This window comes from Tursiops truncatus, chromosome 7 (genome assembly GCF_011762595.2).
Source record: "Tursiops truncatus isolate mTurTru1 chromosome 7, mTurTru1.mat.Y, whole genome shotgun sequence".
Taxonomy (NCBI): Eukaryota; Metazoa; Chordata; class Mammalia; order Artiodactyla; family Delphinidae; genus Tursiops; species Tursiops truncatus.
The window spans coordinates 8,052,308-8,069,337 of record NC_047040.1 but is presented as its reverse complement, the minus strand read 5'-3'; the positions used below and the strand labels follow the sequence as shown (position 1 = coordinate 8,069,337).

Below are 17,030 nucleotides of genomic sequence, written 5' to 3'. Positions count from 1 at the left end.
GCCAGAGCAGGACACCTCCTGGTGGTGGGATGGCATTCCACACCTCATCTCTCCCACACTTGTGGTTTCTGCCAGGCACCCGTGTTCTGGGAGGGCCTCGCCCTTCACAGGAGCTGGAGCCTGTGGAGTGTGGAATGAGGATGCAGTGTGGAGGCCCCAGGCTGCACGTGTTCCCTTGAGCTAGCCCCTAACTGCTGAGTCAAGGCCTGACCAAGGCTTTGGGACCAGGGACCCTCTGACCCTGTGTGCCCATCCCACGTGCCCTGCCAGGCTGGGCTGCTGGCCCCTCGAGGCAAGACCAGATGTTCCTTGTCCTGCTGCCCAGGGCGGCTCGTCCTGAGGATGTTCCCCAGGCCCTAGAGGGGGCCTAGGGGCGGTCTCCAAGGCAGGGGAAGGGGTCTAGGAAGACCACATAACAGATGACATATGGAGCTGGGATCAGGTGTAACCCAGTTTGGAACTCTAACCCCCAAGCCCCCCAGAAAGGAGGACAGAAGCTTAGTTAGCCCTGTCCAGACACAGACATGCAGCCATGTTCGTATGGAGCAAGTAACTGAACTCTGTTGGGCCTCTATCATCTCCTCCTCTTCAGGAAGGGAATAGCATGAGGCACGTGCCATGGCCCAGAGCTGCCTTTCTGAGGGTCTCACGTCTGCGCTGAGCTCCCGGGAAAGCTCCCCTTTCCCATCTGCACTGCCTCATACCTCCAAAGGTTTGGTCTGGAACGGCCCTTGTTGCCTTCAGCAGAACCCACTTTTCTCTAGTCCGGAGCTCAGTACACAATTTATCACTACCTGGGACCCTCAGGGCCCAGGGTCACCTTGATCCTACTCCTAACGTCCCCTCCAAGGGCAGACGGCGCCCAAGGAGCCCAAGTTGGAAGATTTGTGAGGAACAGGCGCCCTCTGGTGGGCATAGGGAACTGCATGCGGCTCCCCTGCGTTCTGCTCAGTCCAGGAAAGAGACCTTCAGTGGCCCCTGGACCTAGGAAACGCAGCCACAGCAACTCCCAGCCCCCAGCAACATGCTCTTCCTCCCTCTCTGTTGCTGGCACCTCAGTCAGACATGAAAGTCGGTGCTCATTTCCGAAGCCTTCCCTCTGGGCCGCTGATGGCCCGTCTCAGGGGTCTGGTCCTTTTTTTCCTGGAGGGGAGACCCCAGGCCTCCCCAGACAGAGCCAGAGCTGAGGCCAGGGTTGGCTCCTGTGGAGCCATGGACCTTCCCTGGGTTCTGGACCCCTGGGCTCCCTCTTGTTTAGTTCTGTTCAAAGGCTTCGTGTGCAGAACACCCGCCTTGGGCAGGCCCGGCTCTTGGCTGTCTCTGGGCCCTATGGTAGGACGGCTCACAGTGGCTGCTGCCCTGAGTGCAGCCTTAGGGCCTTCAGCTGCTTGGAATTGGGGGTGGGGGTCCGGGCTTCCCAGCTGCACTCCCTGGAACTCTGAGCTGCCTGCCAGTCTGCCCCAGACCTGAGTGTCAGCATCTGGGGTCACCTCTCCACAGCTCCACTGCTGGCCCAGGGGCCCAAAGCCCTCCTAGATCCAGTCCTACCAGGGCCCTGATGTCCAGCCTCCGCTGTGGCTTCCTGTGTCCCGGATGCAGGCCAGCCCTGCCCTGCCTCAGGCCCCTGGCCACCCTGTGGTTCCCTCCTGGTGGGAGCTGCTTCAGGAGGATGAAAAGCCCGGTAACAGCTTTACTTGGGGCAGTCCAGTTCTGCAGTGTGGCTGCTTGTCCCTCCCAACCTCAAGCCTTTGAAAGCAAGGGCAGGGCTGTCCTCAGGTACCTCCTCTCCAGAGACCTCAGCCTGGGTCTGATCTGAGCTCAGAGAGATGATGAAAGCTCAAATTACGAAATGCGGCTGAAACATTCTAAGGCTGCCTGGGACATTGACCTTATATACTGGGTGAATGATGTGTGCATTATTTATGGAGAGGGCCTAGCAGCCAGTGGCTGGTGTGGATTCCATGAAGTCCTGGGCATAGCCAAGAACCCAGCTTGGAAGGGTGTATGCCCTCATGAGCTCTCCATCAAGCCTGCTGCCCATGGCAACAAGAAGTGCCAGGTGGTCATTTGAGACAAGCTCATTTCACAGGCACCCATGCTGGGGCCCAGCTGTGAGGCTCTCGGCAGGGAGCAGATCCCTTGCAGGAAGCAGATGCTGGTGAGAATTCCAGAAGGTACTCGGGACATCTGCTGTTTTTGCCACCAGCAGCCTTCACCCTTCTCTTGGCAATAATTTCCTGAAACTGTCCAGTTTGCCTCCTGGAGAATTTCCTCTCCCCCAACCATAATCATGCCCCACAGGCAGGATGTGACTCAGTCCTGGCCAAACAGTACCTGAAGCCTTCCCACCCCCCAATGCCTGCTGATTGGCTCAGAGCTGGCACACGACCCAAGCTGATCCAATCAGAGTGAGCCCTGAGATCTTTGATTGAGTTGCTGGGAAGGGAAAAAACTTGGGCCTGAGCCTTGAACTGAGGCAGCTGAGTGAGAAGCTGAGGCTGCAGCCCACACACATAGGAGCAGAATTGAGCCAAGAGGAAGAGGAACCCTAAGTCCTGATGACATCGCTTGAGCCCGAGTCCAGCAATGCCTGAAGCTAGAACAATCTCTGGACTTTTTAATTATACAAGTCAGTAAATTTCTTCCCAGCTTGGGCTGGTTCAGGGTGGGTTTTCTGTGGTCTCTGAGTCATACTAGGAAACAGGAGAATACAGGGCTCCAGGTTCCAGTCTCCAAGGCCAAACAGGCCTCCATGAACAAAGACAGCTTGAAGAGGGAGGAGCACATATGTGTGGGGGATCGCTTCTCTGGTGTGGTTTCCAGGTTGAGAGGGAACAGAGGGAGGTGAATCAGCCTCAGAAGAGGCTATGATGCTAGCTATCCATCTCTCAGCAGGACTGCAGAGTACTGCTCCACTCATTCCCAGCCAGGGGGGAAGGGAGGGCCCAGGGTCATCTGAGCTGCCCCTCTTGCATCACCAGCCTGGAGCGCCCCCTTCCCTCATCTCTAACCCCAGTACTCTCTGGTCCTCTGATCTCCCAGGGACTCATTGAACTTCCAGTGTTCCCAGCTGTGCCTCATAGCCAAACAGTCTCACTTAACTAACTCAATTGCTCTGGGAGGCTCCTGGATAAGAGGTGAGACCCGTCATCTTTATGCAGCCTGGTGCCTCCCAACTGTCTCTCTGCCCCAAGTTGTGCCTGAGAGGTGAGATCCCCTGTTTGGAAAAGTGCTGGGCTAAACAGTGTTAAGAAGTGTCTTCTTTCCATGGAACTCACTGGGTTTTTAATATACCAAGGAGTTGCCAAGAATAAGGTTTAGCATGCAGCTCATCCCAAGTTTTTTTGACCTGGAATTTTTTCACAGAAAGCCTATTAACATATTGAAGGACAGTCATGTCTAGAAAAAGCTGATCTTGCACAAGGACCATCACCAGGGCTCAGGGAATATTTGCTGAACTAAGCAGACTTTGGGAAAGGATTCTTGGGAAGCGGTTCCACAGCCTGGCTCCTAGAGGCCTGCATGAGCCTCATGCAGGCTCCCTCGGCTGCAGGTGGTCAGGTGGTTGGAGGCCCTGTGCTCATGGCAGTGCCCTTTGTCAACACAGCCCAGGAGGTGACTGGTATCAGTAGGGTGAGGGACAGCAAAGGGTGGACACTGATACAAACCTTTCTAGAAAGCATTTGACCCTATATATCAAGATTCACAAAATATGTACGTACTTTTCTGACATAGAAATTCAGCTTCAACGCCATTCTGTATCCTAGGAAAACTTCTACCCCTTCTCACATAGTTATTCTCTGGGTCCTTTTTGCCAGTTTCCCTCCAATGTCCCAAGTCTGACTCTTGTGGTTTCCGCTGGAGCCCGGGGCCATGACCTGCTGGATAGCGATGCTGGGCAGTCACCTAGCCTTGAAGGGGCTGAGGAAGGGTGGGTTCCAGTCGCAGGAGGAAGTGACAGTGGTTTCTACAATTCTGACCCCTCTGTCAACATTGTCCCTGGTGAGCTGCTCTACTAGTCAGCCTCGTGGTGAGCATGTCTCCCCAGGAGCTCATTCCTTTCCTTGGAGACAGTGTGGTCTGAATCCATTTTTTTTTTTTTCTTTGCGGTACGCGGGCCTCTCACTGTTGTGGCCTCGCCCGTTGTGGAGCACAGGCTCCGGACGCGCAGGTTCAGTGGCCATGGCTCACGGGCCCAGCCGCTCCGCGGCCTGTGGGATCTTCCCGGATCAGGGCACGAACCCGTGTCCCCTGCATCGGCAGGCGGACTCTCAACCACTGCGCCACCACGGAAGCCCATGCAGTGGCTTCTCTTGTTGCAGAGCACGGGCCTTAGAGTGAGCGGGCTTCAGTAGTTATGGCACGTGGGCTTTAGCAGTTGTGGCTCGTGGGCTCTAGAGCGCAGACTCAGTAGTTGTGGCGCACGGGCTTAGTTGCTCTGCGGCATGTGGGATCTTCCTGGACCAGGGATCGAATCCATGTCCCCTGCGTTGGCAGGAGGATTCTTAACCACTGAGCCACCAGGGAAGTCCCTTGACTTCTGAATGGTAGTCTCTTGTTATGCAATGACATTTTTCAGTGGGCACTCCCAGTGGCTACTTGACTGCCTGGGAGGCAGAGGAGGTGTTTGTGGACAGAGGCAAGGTTTTCCTCTGCAAATGACTGTGCGCCTCCTTCAAAATGCCACCAGATCCACAACTGAGCTCCCAGAATTCTGTGCCATAATGATATCATTTGAGCCTGGAAATGCTTGAGGATCACTATGGTCATAAAATCATTTCAATATCATAAAACGTCTACTTTTAAGTAAATGTGAACCCTCCAAGAAAAACCTTAGCCTAATTCTACCAGATGCATTATAGATCGTTGCTGAATACAAGCCAATTAAAAGAGTAATAATCAGTAGACGATCTGCCAGAAGAGATAATGTGGATTACAACTCTGGCCAAGGGTTGGGCCCCAAGTAACCAATACGTATGACCAACAATGTACCATGAAAGAAAACCAATGACTATTATCAGCTTCTGTAATAACACAAAACAGTGAAATGAAATTCCAGTTCTGTAAATAGGTAGACCAATCATGTACGGCTTGATTATACAGGGGTGTCCTGTGCACCATTCAGAGAGTGTACTGTATAGCTCAAAATACACACTTTAGCCCAACACAAAAGTAATCATTATAATATATTTGAAACATTCAAGTGACAATAATCTTGCTTATCCTCTTGTAATTGAGAGGAGTTATTTGGGGGATGATTTGAATAAACCAAGTCACTTATAAAGTCATTCTAAGAAATTTGAGTAAATGCCTTTTTTTTTTTTTTTAACTTTGAATACATTTCCTTCAATAAGTGCAACAATTTAAAAGCATTCCATGGTGGGGAACTTCCATGGTGGGGGACTTCCCTGGTGGCGCAGTGGTTAAGAATCTGCCTGCCAATGAAGGGGACACGGGTTTGATCTCCGGTCCAGGAAGGTCCCACATACCGCGGAGCAACTAAGCCCATGCACCACAACAACTGAAGCCTGTGTGCCTAGAGCCCGAGCTCCACAACAAGAGAAACCACCACAATGAGAAGCACGCGCATCACAATGAAGAGTAGCCTCTGCTCGCCGCAACTAGAGAAAGCCTGTGTGCAGCAATGAAGACCTGACACAGCCAAAAATAAATAAAATAAAATAAATTAATTAAAAAAAAAATAAAAACATTCCATGGGGGACTTCCCTGGTGGTCCAGTGGTTAAGACTCTGTGCTCCCCATGCAGAGGGCCTGGGTTCAATCCCTGGTTGGGAACTAAGAGCCCGCATGCCACACCGAGTAGCCAAAATAAATAAATTAAAAAAAAAAAAAAAGCATTCCATGGAACCAAAGGCTGTCTCAGAGTTCAGAGCTGGGTGGTCAATATGCATTTGATGCTACTGCTGCCAGTGATGTTTGTGTGCGTGTGGTTTCTTTTCTTTTTAAAAAAATTTTTTTATTTATTTAATTCATTTGGATGTGCTGGGTCTTAGTTGCAGCATGTGTGATCTTCATTGCCGCATGCGGGATCTAGTTCCCTGACCAGGGGTTGAACCCAGGCCCCCGAGGTTGGGAGCACAGAAAACCACTGGGAAACCAGGGAAGTCCCTGCATATGTGTTTCTAATCCTCTGAAAGGCATAATTTTAAACTAAGGGCTTTATCAGAGATCCCCGAACGCTCTCTGTTTACAGTAATCTTTGTGTCTCAGCAATTTTTTTCACGGTGCAACTAGGTCAAAACAAATAACTAACAATTCTACTTAAGTAGTTAGGTCCAAACAACTTATTAAGTATTTATGTCCTAACTTAGTAGCTGTTGTATTATTTTGGAAAAAGAAAAGCCACATAGATTGAGAGAAAAAAATATTTTTATTTCATTTATCATCACAGTGACTTACTAATGGAGCGTGTGTGCCTGTTGGGCACTGCACAGCTTCTCAAACCTGGAATCAGATTGGACACCACTCCCCTCATTTCCTGTTCACGTTGATTTTGAGCAGTGTATGACAGATGTCCCGTATCACTGCATGTCCTTAAAAAACTAAACGATCCTACGGCAGCCCTGTGAACTTGCTGCAGTGCCCGGGGTGCCTCGGTGTATATGGTTTGGGAACCAAGTATATTTACCAGATTTCTGCTTCTCAGTCCACTGCATTGCATCCCTCAGTTTATTCAAAGCTATAGTTGAAGCTGCTCAGTTTCAGACCAAACAAAAGCACCAAAAAGAACTGCTAAGCCATTTAATGTTTTCACTTTGAGGACCATTTTAACAGTGCATTTTGAATGCTGCAAAACAATTACCAGGTCACTAGCAAGAAGTTCTAAAAATAAACTCGACAATACCCAGGAATTGGTGAGCAGATGCACATCCTGGGGCTCTCTGGTTGTGATGTGAAGGATAAATCACAAGGGGAGGCCATGCCATCAGCTAGACTCGCCCCAGATGGATATAGGAACCGCGGCCGGGGTGGTAGGCATGGAGGACACTATAGGGGAGATGGTTATGAAGCTAAGTGAATAGGCCTCCGTCTACTGGATTGCTGGGCAGCCAACCCTCCCCACTAACCTCTAGGAAGTTCTCATCTTTCCCCCACACCTGGGCAGATGTTTCTATCCAGCCTTTCCACCCAGGCCTGATGGGTGGAGGAAAGCGAGGACATCAGCACTGGGCCTCTTTGCCCTGCTTCCTCCTCTCCATCCTTCGCAGGGTGGAAGGGGAGGCTGTCACTCCTCCCACAAGGCAGGGCCTTCCCTGTCATACCCTGAGTCCTTTGTAGTATCAAGTGTGGCACATCTGGTTCTTACTTTGCTGATGATAGGTTAAGGGATTTAAAAAATCTTTTCCTTTGAGTAAATCCTGGCTTTCCAGACTGTTGACTTGCTGGGGACTCGTCAATCCTGTTTTGGGGTCAAAAGCTGAATGCTGACTTCTTTCTGTTTCTTCACCTCCTCATTTCAGACATGCTGCCCTTGCACTGTCCTGTTTTCTTCAGAGCACTGACTACTATCTGAAATTATCTGCTTTCTGTCTCCTCTCATTAGAATCTAATGGTAGGGACTTCACTCATCTTGTCCAACAAGTGTCTGGTACATAAAAAGTGTTCAATAAATATGCATGCAGTGAATGTATAATGCTTAAGGAATTTGCACAAGTGGGAATTCCCTGGTGGTCCAGTGGTTGGGACTCCGAGCTACCACTGTAGGGGGCATGGCTTTGATCCCTGGTTGGGGAACTAAGATCCTGCATGCTGCGAGGTGTGGCCAAAAAAAAAAAAGAAGAATTTGCACAAGCATTTTCTCAATATATAATAGCTAAAAAAAAAAATCCCAAATCCACCAACAAACATTTTAGGGACAAGGCAGCTGGAGGAAAATGAAGAGCCTGCAAAGGGGCAAGGAACAGACACTCAGCCAAGAGGCTCCCAGAGTCCCAGGAGATAAAGCAAGAAGGACCGGATGGGGGCAGTGGCTCAGTGGAGTTCACTGATGCCTCGAAGGAGAGGAAGCCACAGGCCAGAGCCAGAAAGCCGTGGGTTGAGGAGTCAATGAGAGGTAGGGGGTGCAGAGAGTGAGTGGAGACAATTCCGAGAGGTTTGAATCTGTAGAGAAAGAAAAGGAGGGAGCGGGAGCTGAAGGCCATGCGGGACTGAAGGAAAGCCTTCTTTATAAAAGCTTATTTTTTTTAGGGCAACTTGAACATATTTTGTAGGCTGAGAGTTGAAGGATCCAGAGAAGAGAGGGCTTTCCTGATTTTTCTGAACTGCATGTAATCTCTTCTTCCTTTAAATGCCCACCTTGTCCTTCTCTTATGGCAGGCACTTATAATTGCTCAACTAGGGACAAAGCTCAGGAAAGGCTGGCCTGTGCCTCACACGACATCTTACTGATATACATAACAGGCCTGTAAGTGTGGCCTGAATGTGGCTAGATCCTCTTCGGTAGACTGTGATTCCTCCACCCCCTCATGCCCAACCAGGGCCAGACTCAGTGCTTCCCCATGTGCTCCATCACAGAAGTCACTCAGCACACTGGCCAGTAGAACAGATGGGAAGATGGACGAGACTGTTTACTCACATCACACAGGAAACCTTAACCAAAACTCTCTAAATGGAAATCTATGTTTGACAGATCCTTTAAGTTCTCTCAAGTCTTTCTCCAAGGCCATGCTGCCTGGGATTCTTCTGTCCTCTCCTCTGAAGACGCTAAAGTTCCTCTTGATTGCCCTGAGCAACTGAAAGCTTCCCCTCCCTGGCACAGGGCAGAACTGGGACCACCCTTTCTGTTCCTTAAGCATGCTTGGAGATCTCAGTTTATCTTATGGCCACCAGTGTACACAGGTATGTCTCTAATATTCACTAAATGCCTCTACCAGTATTTCAAAATACGGTCCACAGAACACCTGTAGCAGAATCACTTGGGGTGCTTCCATAGGCAGATTTCTGGGATCCACACATACTGAGTCAGAATCTCTGGGTGTGGGCAGGTGCCATAGATGTCTGAGAACCAGTGGCTGTCACTGTGCCAGGCCTGATCTGTATGCTTCTCCTTCCAATAACATTTTGTGGCCTTTAATATATCCACAAACCCTCCATATTTTCAGGCATTTGGACCAGCACCCACCCTACAAGCGCTGACCTTAACCTACCTAGGGCCCTGGTCCCTGCAGCTCCCGTGTCCTCCCTCTCCTTCTGCCTGACTTCTTCCCTGGCCTGTACCACTTCCCTTCTCCTCCCACTATAGCATTCAGCGATCCTTCCCATCAGTTCAAATCCCACCCACGCTTGCAACCCCTTGATCAGTATTGTGCCTGAGGCACACGCTTCTTTTGTCTTGCTTGTTTCATGATAAAATGAGCAATTTTGCCTGAGCACATGTACCTGGAGAGATGGCAAGCTTCTAAGAACGACTGGACTACGATTCTTTTTGTTTTTCTCAGAGCGGCTAGCAAAGAAGTGTGTCCCTGACTGTTGGCTGGGTGAGTGAGTGGAGAAGGGCAGTGAAGGAGGTCTAAGCGGGTGGAGAAGCCTTCCCTGGGAAGTCCTTTCTCCATCAGCATGTGTCCAGGCCCCTGACAGCCTTCCCTGATGGGACTCTGGGGAGAAGATATAGTCCAGGAAAAGGGAAGGAGACAGGTCCACTCTGAGAAAAGACATGGCAGTTTTGGAAAGCAAAAGAAAAGCTTGATTCACTTTTACCTTGTTGTTGTTTTTTTATCCAACCTTTGGTATTTAAAAATTAGCTTTTGAAGATAACAGATCTAATGTGAAGAATGGAGTCATCACTGAAAGATGGCGATAGTGTACTAAAAATGTACTGCTTCTCCTCCCCACCCACATATGCAAACAGGCCCTTTGCGGTAACAGATGGAAGGAGAGCAGGAATCTAGGAGCAGGGGCTACACCAAGGAGAGCCCATCTCTCGGTGCATTTTCCCTCCTCTGGCCTCAGACCTTAGTACAGGAGGAACCAGAAAACTTTTAATTGTTGGTATTTTATAAAGGACAGTGAAGGCTACTGGTAGCTCAGAGCTAAGTTCCTGAAAGAGAGCCCTTTTTAGTTTTCTCTCTATTGTCAGACTTGGAAGCACTGCAGATATAACTACTTCTCTGTCACATGGGCTTCCTCTGACCACTGGTTTTAAGGCCTCTCAGCATCCCACCCCATCCTGGATGCCTTCCCATTGTTCTCCAGTTGAGTTTAGGGAGATCTTTTCTTCATTTTGAAAATTCTAGTTTCTCATTTAGGAATAAGAGTCCTTACTCTACCAACTTAGAACTTCTAACCTTTCTGGAAACTTCTTGAACAAATGCACATTATAAAAGAAGGGAAAAAGTTAAAAACAGTACAAACAAGCAGAGGGTGCATGTATGTTGTGGAAGAGAACCACGAAATATCACATCTAAAAGACAAATGTCAAGGTCATGGGTCTTGTTCAGGTATGTTGTACCTTCTTGGAAAGCAGCAACTGAAGCACTCAGGAACCACAAGATCTATCAGTTGATCTCTGGAGTAAAATATAGCTGTGATCCTACTGTCTGGTCTGTTAAATGTCTTTCTTCCCATCATGGAGCCAGGTTCACATTCCAAAAAAAGGAGAGATGAAAGCAATGCCATGCTAAAGACATAGGAATATTTTAATTCATATGTTTTAATTCACTATGTAACAATAATATCACAGTCTATTTTACAAGTTAAATGTATGAGAATGTATGAAATAGAAATGGTAGGAAAAAACTAAACGTGGGTCAGGAACTTGAACTTTTCCAAAACCAGGGGCCAAAGGAAGATGTGTTGCCTGCAGGACCCAAGAAGGAGGCAGGGTGACGGGAACAGCTTGTGGTATGTGTTTGTCCCCGTGTCTACTCCAAGAAGGAGTTGAGGCATGCCCTCTGCCCTGGTCCGGGATTGGGAGTTTAATCTGGTCAGTTGAAGATGGTGGCTTGAGAGAAAAAAGCCATCTGGTTACCTACACAGAGCTGGTCCCCTGGTGGCCGCAGGTGGGTTTTGCCGTAGAGGGAATTAGGGGTGGAAGTGTCAAAAATCAAATGTATAGAGGAAAAAAGTAAACAGTTTCCTCCTTCCCCCTAAAAAAATGAATTCTTGAAATGCACACATATTCTTCTCTCAAACGTAGAAAAGTCTCACTCTGGATGTGCTTACAAGAAGATCGTCGTCAAAAAACTTTGTCTCTATGATAACATTTCCACTATAAGTAAGAAGAGAGGGCGAAAGAGTGAGTGTGTTAGACAACAGATCTCATTTCCACAAAGTGGTTTCAATCTGGGTCTGCTGGGCCTGTGGACATGCACCCACCTATAACCTTGGCTTGGGGATGTTAAAATCTGTGTCCATATGGGGTTAGATGTCTAACATGACATTTAACTTATGTGACTAGGTAGGTCTTCTTCAAGTTCAGAAATCATAAGAGGGAGCAAGTGTTAATCCACAGTATACCTAAGGCCCTTAGAGTGCTTTGCACACAGCAGTGCCTATAAATATGACTGACTTTCTGATTCACATGGAAACCTGCGGACGTATCTTTTCCTATAAAACTTACTCTGGTGGACAGCTGTGGGTTGGCCTGTCCTGCATCTATTCTCCTCACTTTGAGTAACAGCACTCTGTTCTTCTCTTGGGGAACCACCCTATCTCCAGTCCATGGGTCAACCAAGTGGCTCCCCCCTCACCTGGCAAAGGGGTGGGCACAGGATGTAATTTGGGCCAATCAGACTCTCTCCCCTGAGCAAGATCCTTCCCACAGCTGCTCCTTGAGGAAACCATCCACAGTTCCTGCCACCTGCATCTTTCGAGTTTCTCAGGTCTCGGCCCTACCCTTTCAACGCTGTCCTGTAAGCCAGAGTCAGTTTCTATGGCTTATGGCTTAAGAACCTCAAACAATACACCTGTATTGTATACAGTGTGCAATTTCATTTTTCTTGGTGGTTATCTCAGTGTTTCCAAATCAAACTACTCCTGTACTAAGTTAAAGGTAACAGTGGTACTACTCTGGGGTTCTAAAAAGTAAGACATAACTTAAATAAACTAAATATGTTATCACAGACTTAGTGGTGTTAATACCTGAAAGAAATCAGGCCTGGACAAGAATAAGTCAAATAATGGTTAATAAAATCTAAAAAATGCCCTTCTACATATGACACTGTACTTTCCCAGGGTAATTAATATCCAGCAGATATCTTCTTGCTAGTAATTAATTATAAAATAGGTAAATAAGGAACTCAAGATCTGACTGGTTGATGGAATATAAAAATACGTACTATTATACAAATTAAAAATCTATTCAAGACTTATAAAATAAATAACCTCTATTTACAAATTCAATGTGGCTTTCATAAAGGACCTGTTTAAAGAGATGATCCAATATTGCACAATTATCTGTGTGAATAATTTGTTACTAGGCAATATTGCTAAAACTTTTAAAAGACTAAAATCTTTTCCCAAGAGAAAAATGGTAGGTAGGCAGTTATTGACTGACTTTTGGGGACAAAGGACAAACTAATTATTCTTTGAGCTGGAGGCATATCTATTAAAATTGTAAGCTAGTCTCTGAAAAACTATAACCAAATATTATCCTCTAAAACAGAATTAGGACTTTGCCAGATTCCACTGAAGGCCATTCAAACAAAGTACAGAGCAGCAGAAGTTTGATAGTAAGGAAAGGGAGCCAATTAGCATAGACTTAATATATATTATATGCCAGTTTCCTTCCATATCATCTCATTTTATCCTCACTATACCTCTGTAAGAGATAACTATTAATTCTACATTTAGAGAGGAGGAGAATAAGGCCCAGAGAGGTAAAGTACATTGTCCAAGATTACACAGCTAGTCATGGTTAATCAGGAATTTAGTCTAAAGGTTTAATCTGACGTTTCTAATTCTTTCCATTCTATCACACTGTCTTTTTCACATGACAAAAGTCAGTAAGCTGTAACTTCGGATACCACTGGATACTCTTTTACCCTTGTTCTCAACCTAGATTGCCTGCCTGTTGAACGGGACCACGAGTCCCACGTGCCTGGAATTCCTGCTTCTAGACACCTCCACAGTTCCTGCGGCCCGCTCACTCACGTTAGCACGCTGGCTGGCATCATCTGGGACTCGGGCGCTGCCTCTATCAGGGACTGCCAGGTGTTTGTGGAGTTAGGGATCACAAAGCCAAACTCGAAGAACCATTCTGAAGGAAGAAGGAAAAGCAGGTGAGCTGGCACCCTGGGCAGAGTCTCAGGGCTCCAGGTCCCCATCCTTTAGGGCAAGCCTCTTCCTACCCCAGGAAGCACCACTGAAGCCATCAGAAACTTCCCAGGCCAGAGGCATAGGAAAGGACATGGAAGCCCCCTTCAGGCTGTGTCCCCTGAACCACACTAGAGGCCTGCTCCCTATGCTCTGGGATCTAAAGCACTAGGGCCACAGCAATATTTTCTTAGCAGTAGGCTGGATGTAAATTATATACATCCAGGAAGTATGGAAGTACAGAACAGGCCTTTTCACTTGGAATTTCAGCTCTAAGACACATATGTACACTCTTAGACTTCACGGTAAAAACTCAATGCAGAGTGGCCTTGCCAGTCAAATCTGTACAAGACGGTATGGAGAGCACTGTACCAGGCCCTAACCAGCAGCTTCCTTGTGACCATGTTATAATACCACGCCAGTGACAAAGCAGGCACCACCCTCAGGCCCTCCAGGGTCAGTAACCCTTTTGTTGGGCTCAGAGCCCCTTGTAGTTGCCAGCTTTGTTTTTGCTTCTTTTCGCCAGGGCTCCCCAGTCTGCCAGGGTGTAGGAACCCTATCACAAACTGAGTTGCAAAATAAATGTTATCAAAGCAGTGCTTTAGTTCACTGGGTCTTGACTTCTGTCCCTGTCCAGATTTTGTCCCTAAGCCCAGATTTCAGGCATGTTGGCAGCAGAATACCTTCTAGGCATTGCCCTTTGAAGTAAACTTTTTGTTCCAGGCGGAATTTTTCCATTTGCTCTGCTGAAGAGAAGTTCAATTCTCGAGACACTGCCTTGCACTTGAGGATTTTCTTGGGAACACGGGCTGGTAAAGAAAAAGAAATATTGAAAGCATTTCTGGGAGCTTCTTAGAGATGATTTAGAGCGTATATTATCTATGTTAAATTTCATAAAATGCCTTGGTAACAGAATTACACTTTAATTAAAGGCAGAGGTCCCAAACTGGTCCAGTGCATTTGACTGAAAGATCTTCAAGGAACAATAGATTTAGTGCATCTAAAGGCCGTACCCAGCTCCTCTTATCAGGAAAGGGGCTGAATGGGAACCTTCTTTCTATTCTGTTCCCTTGGTTTTTCTTTTATTTCAGGGAGATAAAAACACAAAGTTTCTTTCAGAAAAAAGTTGAGATCTTTGTATCTTTGGGTATGTTCTAATGCTAAAATTTCAGCACGAGGTGGGTTTTGGGAAGTAGGAGAAAGAAACATAAGAAAGAAACTAGACATCTCAGCACCACGTGGACTGACGTGCTATGCCTGCAGAGGCCTGTCCCCTGGTGGGTCTCCATTAACTCAGTTCCCTGATGCCTAGGCCTGCTCTGCGTCATCAGCCCTGTGCAGACAAAGGGTGGAAAGTACCTTCATGCTCCACTCCAGGGACTGACAGGTCTTCTGTTCCTTGCCAGAGTATCTTCCCTGTCTCAGCATCCCGAAGGTTCATCCAATTTCTGATCAATATATTAAGGAAAAACAAGGCACTGAAGTGACTCCTATTTTGTACTCTAGGTGTTTCAGATTTGCTCCTATCAACTCTTGTTTATTTTTTAGCAAGTGGGCCTAACTGCTAAGTGCCAAGAAAGCCAATAAGAATGTGTAGGAGAGGGACTTCCCTGGTGGTTCAATGGTTAAGACTTCATGTTCCCAATGCAGGGGGCCCGGGTTTGATCCCTGGTCAGGGAACTAGATCCCACATGCCGCAACTAAAGATGCCGCATGCGGCAATGAAGATCCTGCTTGCCGCAGCTAAGACCTGGCACAGCCAAATAAATATTTATTTAAAAAAAAAAAAAAGAATGTTTAGGAGAGTACAAAAGGCATTTAAAGGAAAAAGCAGAGACCCAGGGGAGATATTTTTGTCTACAACATGAGAACTCAGACTGTACACATCTAGAAATTGCAAGAAAGAGGTAGAAAATGAACAGTGCAAAATTTAAAATTTTCCAACAGAATATGACCAGCCAAGATAAAAGACCTAAAGAAACAGATATGAGAGAAATTCCAGTAAATGACTCAGGCAGATTGCCCTACAGTGAAGATCACAGTCCATAAGCTTTACTCACAAGTTCAGACCTCTCAAGTAGCTTTTTAGTGGCCTGCTCTTAAATATGAGAAGATAACCAAGGATCACTAGAAACTCAAGAAAGCATTTACTATGAAAGACAGACCAAAACAAAGAGGAAGAAAAGCAACTTAGAGGGAAAAAAAGACTACAGAGGAAGATATAAACTTTTAAAAATGAGCATTAAAAACAAACACAAAAACAACCAGCAAAACATAATCCTTACAGGGACTTCCCTGCTGGTCCAGTGGTAAAGAATCCACCTTACAATACAGGGGACATCGGTTCGATCCCTGGTCAGGGAACTAACATCCCACATGCTGCGGGGAAACTAAGCCAGTGCACCACAACTACTGAGCACATGCACCTCAACTAGAGAGCCCGAGTGTCACAAACTACACAGCCCGAGTGCCACAAACTACAGAGCCCACGCGCCCTGGAGCCCATGCACCACAACTAGAGAGAAGCCCGTGCACCGCAACAAAATATCCCACATGCCTCAACGAAGATCCCGTGTGCTGCAACTAAGACCCGAAGCAGCCAAAAAAAAAAAAAAAAAAAAAAAAAAATCTTAAAAAAAACATAATCCTTATAAATACTGTACTAAAAATTGTATACCATTGAATTTTGTGTATTTTAGGTGATTTTTCTTTGGCTCAAGGTTACAACTTTTGAGACTGGTCAACTGATTATCTCTTTCAGTCAGAAAATGCCTTCTAACCTACATATTTATATTTTCTTGTTTCTGTATTGCTCATCATACAATAAATGCATCAACAATACCAATTAAATAAAAAAAGTATGTTCAGAGGACAAAAAAAACTCTAGGAAAATATACATTTTGATAGCAGAACCAAACAACTCCACACAAGGTTTGGAAGACAAAGTTGAGAGATTATTTCAGAAAGAAAAAGAAAAAGACTACAAGGATAAAAAACAGGAGAGTAAAGATGCAAAAACTGGACATCAGTACAAGAGGTTCAACATCTAACTAGCAGGAATTTGAGAAAAAACAGAAAACACCAAGGAGAGGAAGTCATCAAACAAATGAATTCAAGAAAAGGTCCAGCGAGGGCCCAACTTACATCATTGTGAACTTGCAGAACATCAAGGTTAAAGAGAAGCTTCCAGAGGGAAAATAAGTTGTTACGCAAAGGGTCAAAATCAGAATGAATGAGACTTTTCAACAGGGACTCTGGAGGACAGAAAAAAATGGAGCAGTGCCTTTAAAATTCTCAAGGAAATGATTCCTAAAACTAAAAAAACCTTTACTTTCGCAAGAAACGAATGGTGGGCTTCCCTGATGGTACAGTGATTAAGAATCTGCCTGCCAATGCAGGGGACACAGGTTCGATTCCTGGTCCAGGAAGATCCCACATGCTGTGGAGTAACTAAGCCCATGGGCCACAACTACTAGAGCCCACGCAACTAGAGCCCATGCTCCGCAACAAGAGAAGCCACCGCAATGACAAGGCTGCATACCACAACGAAGAGTAGCCCCTGCTCTCTGCAACTAGAGAAAGACCACAAGCAGCAACGAAGACCCAACGCAGCCAAAAATAAATAAATAATTAAAAAAAAAAAAAAAAGAAACGAATGGTAACATGCTCCTTCAAAATGACAGGGAAGACCAAGGAAGAGGATGACACTGAATCGAGGAAGCAAGGGATCTAAAACAAGAGACAGGTAAAGGGGTCCT

General features: G+C 46.6%; 1 protein-coding gene across 2 annotated transcripts in view; it reads right to left on the bottom strand.

Annotated features, from left to right (window-relative positions):
• Window positions 1-10,631: 10,631 nt before the first annotated feature.
• The window catches only part of PDE6D (phosphodiesterase 6D), a 52,032-nt gene continuing 45,633 nt past the window's right edge, over window positions 10,632-17,030 (bottom strand). For both annotated transcript variants that reach the window (XM_004310531.4, XM_019923637.3), the window contains exons 2-5: window positions 14,632-14,720; window positions 13,956-14,081; window positions 13,111-13,216; window positions 10,632-11,227 (exon numbers count right to left, since the gene is read on the bottom strand). In XM_004310531.4, the coding sequence (XP_004310579.1) occupies window positions 11,146-11,227; window positions 13,111-13,216; window positions 13,956-14,081; window positions 14,632-14,720 (403 nt within the window). In that variant the 3' untranslated portion in view covers window positions 10,632-11,145. The remainder of the gene's footprint in view (window positions 11,228-13,110; window positions 13,217-13,955; window positions 14,082-14,631; window positions 14,721-17,030) is intronic.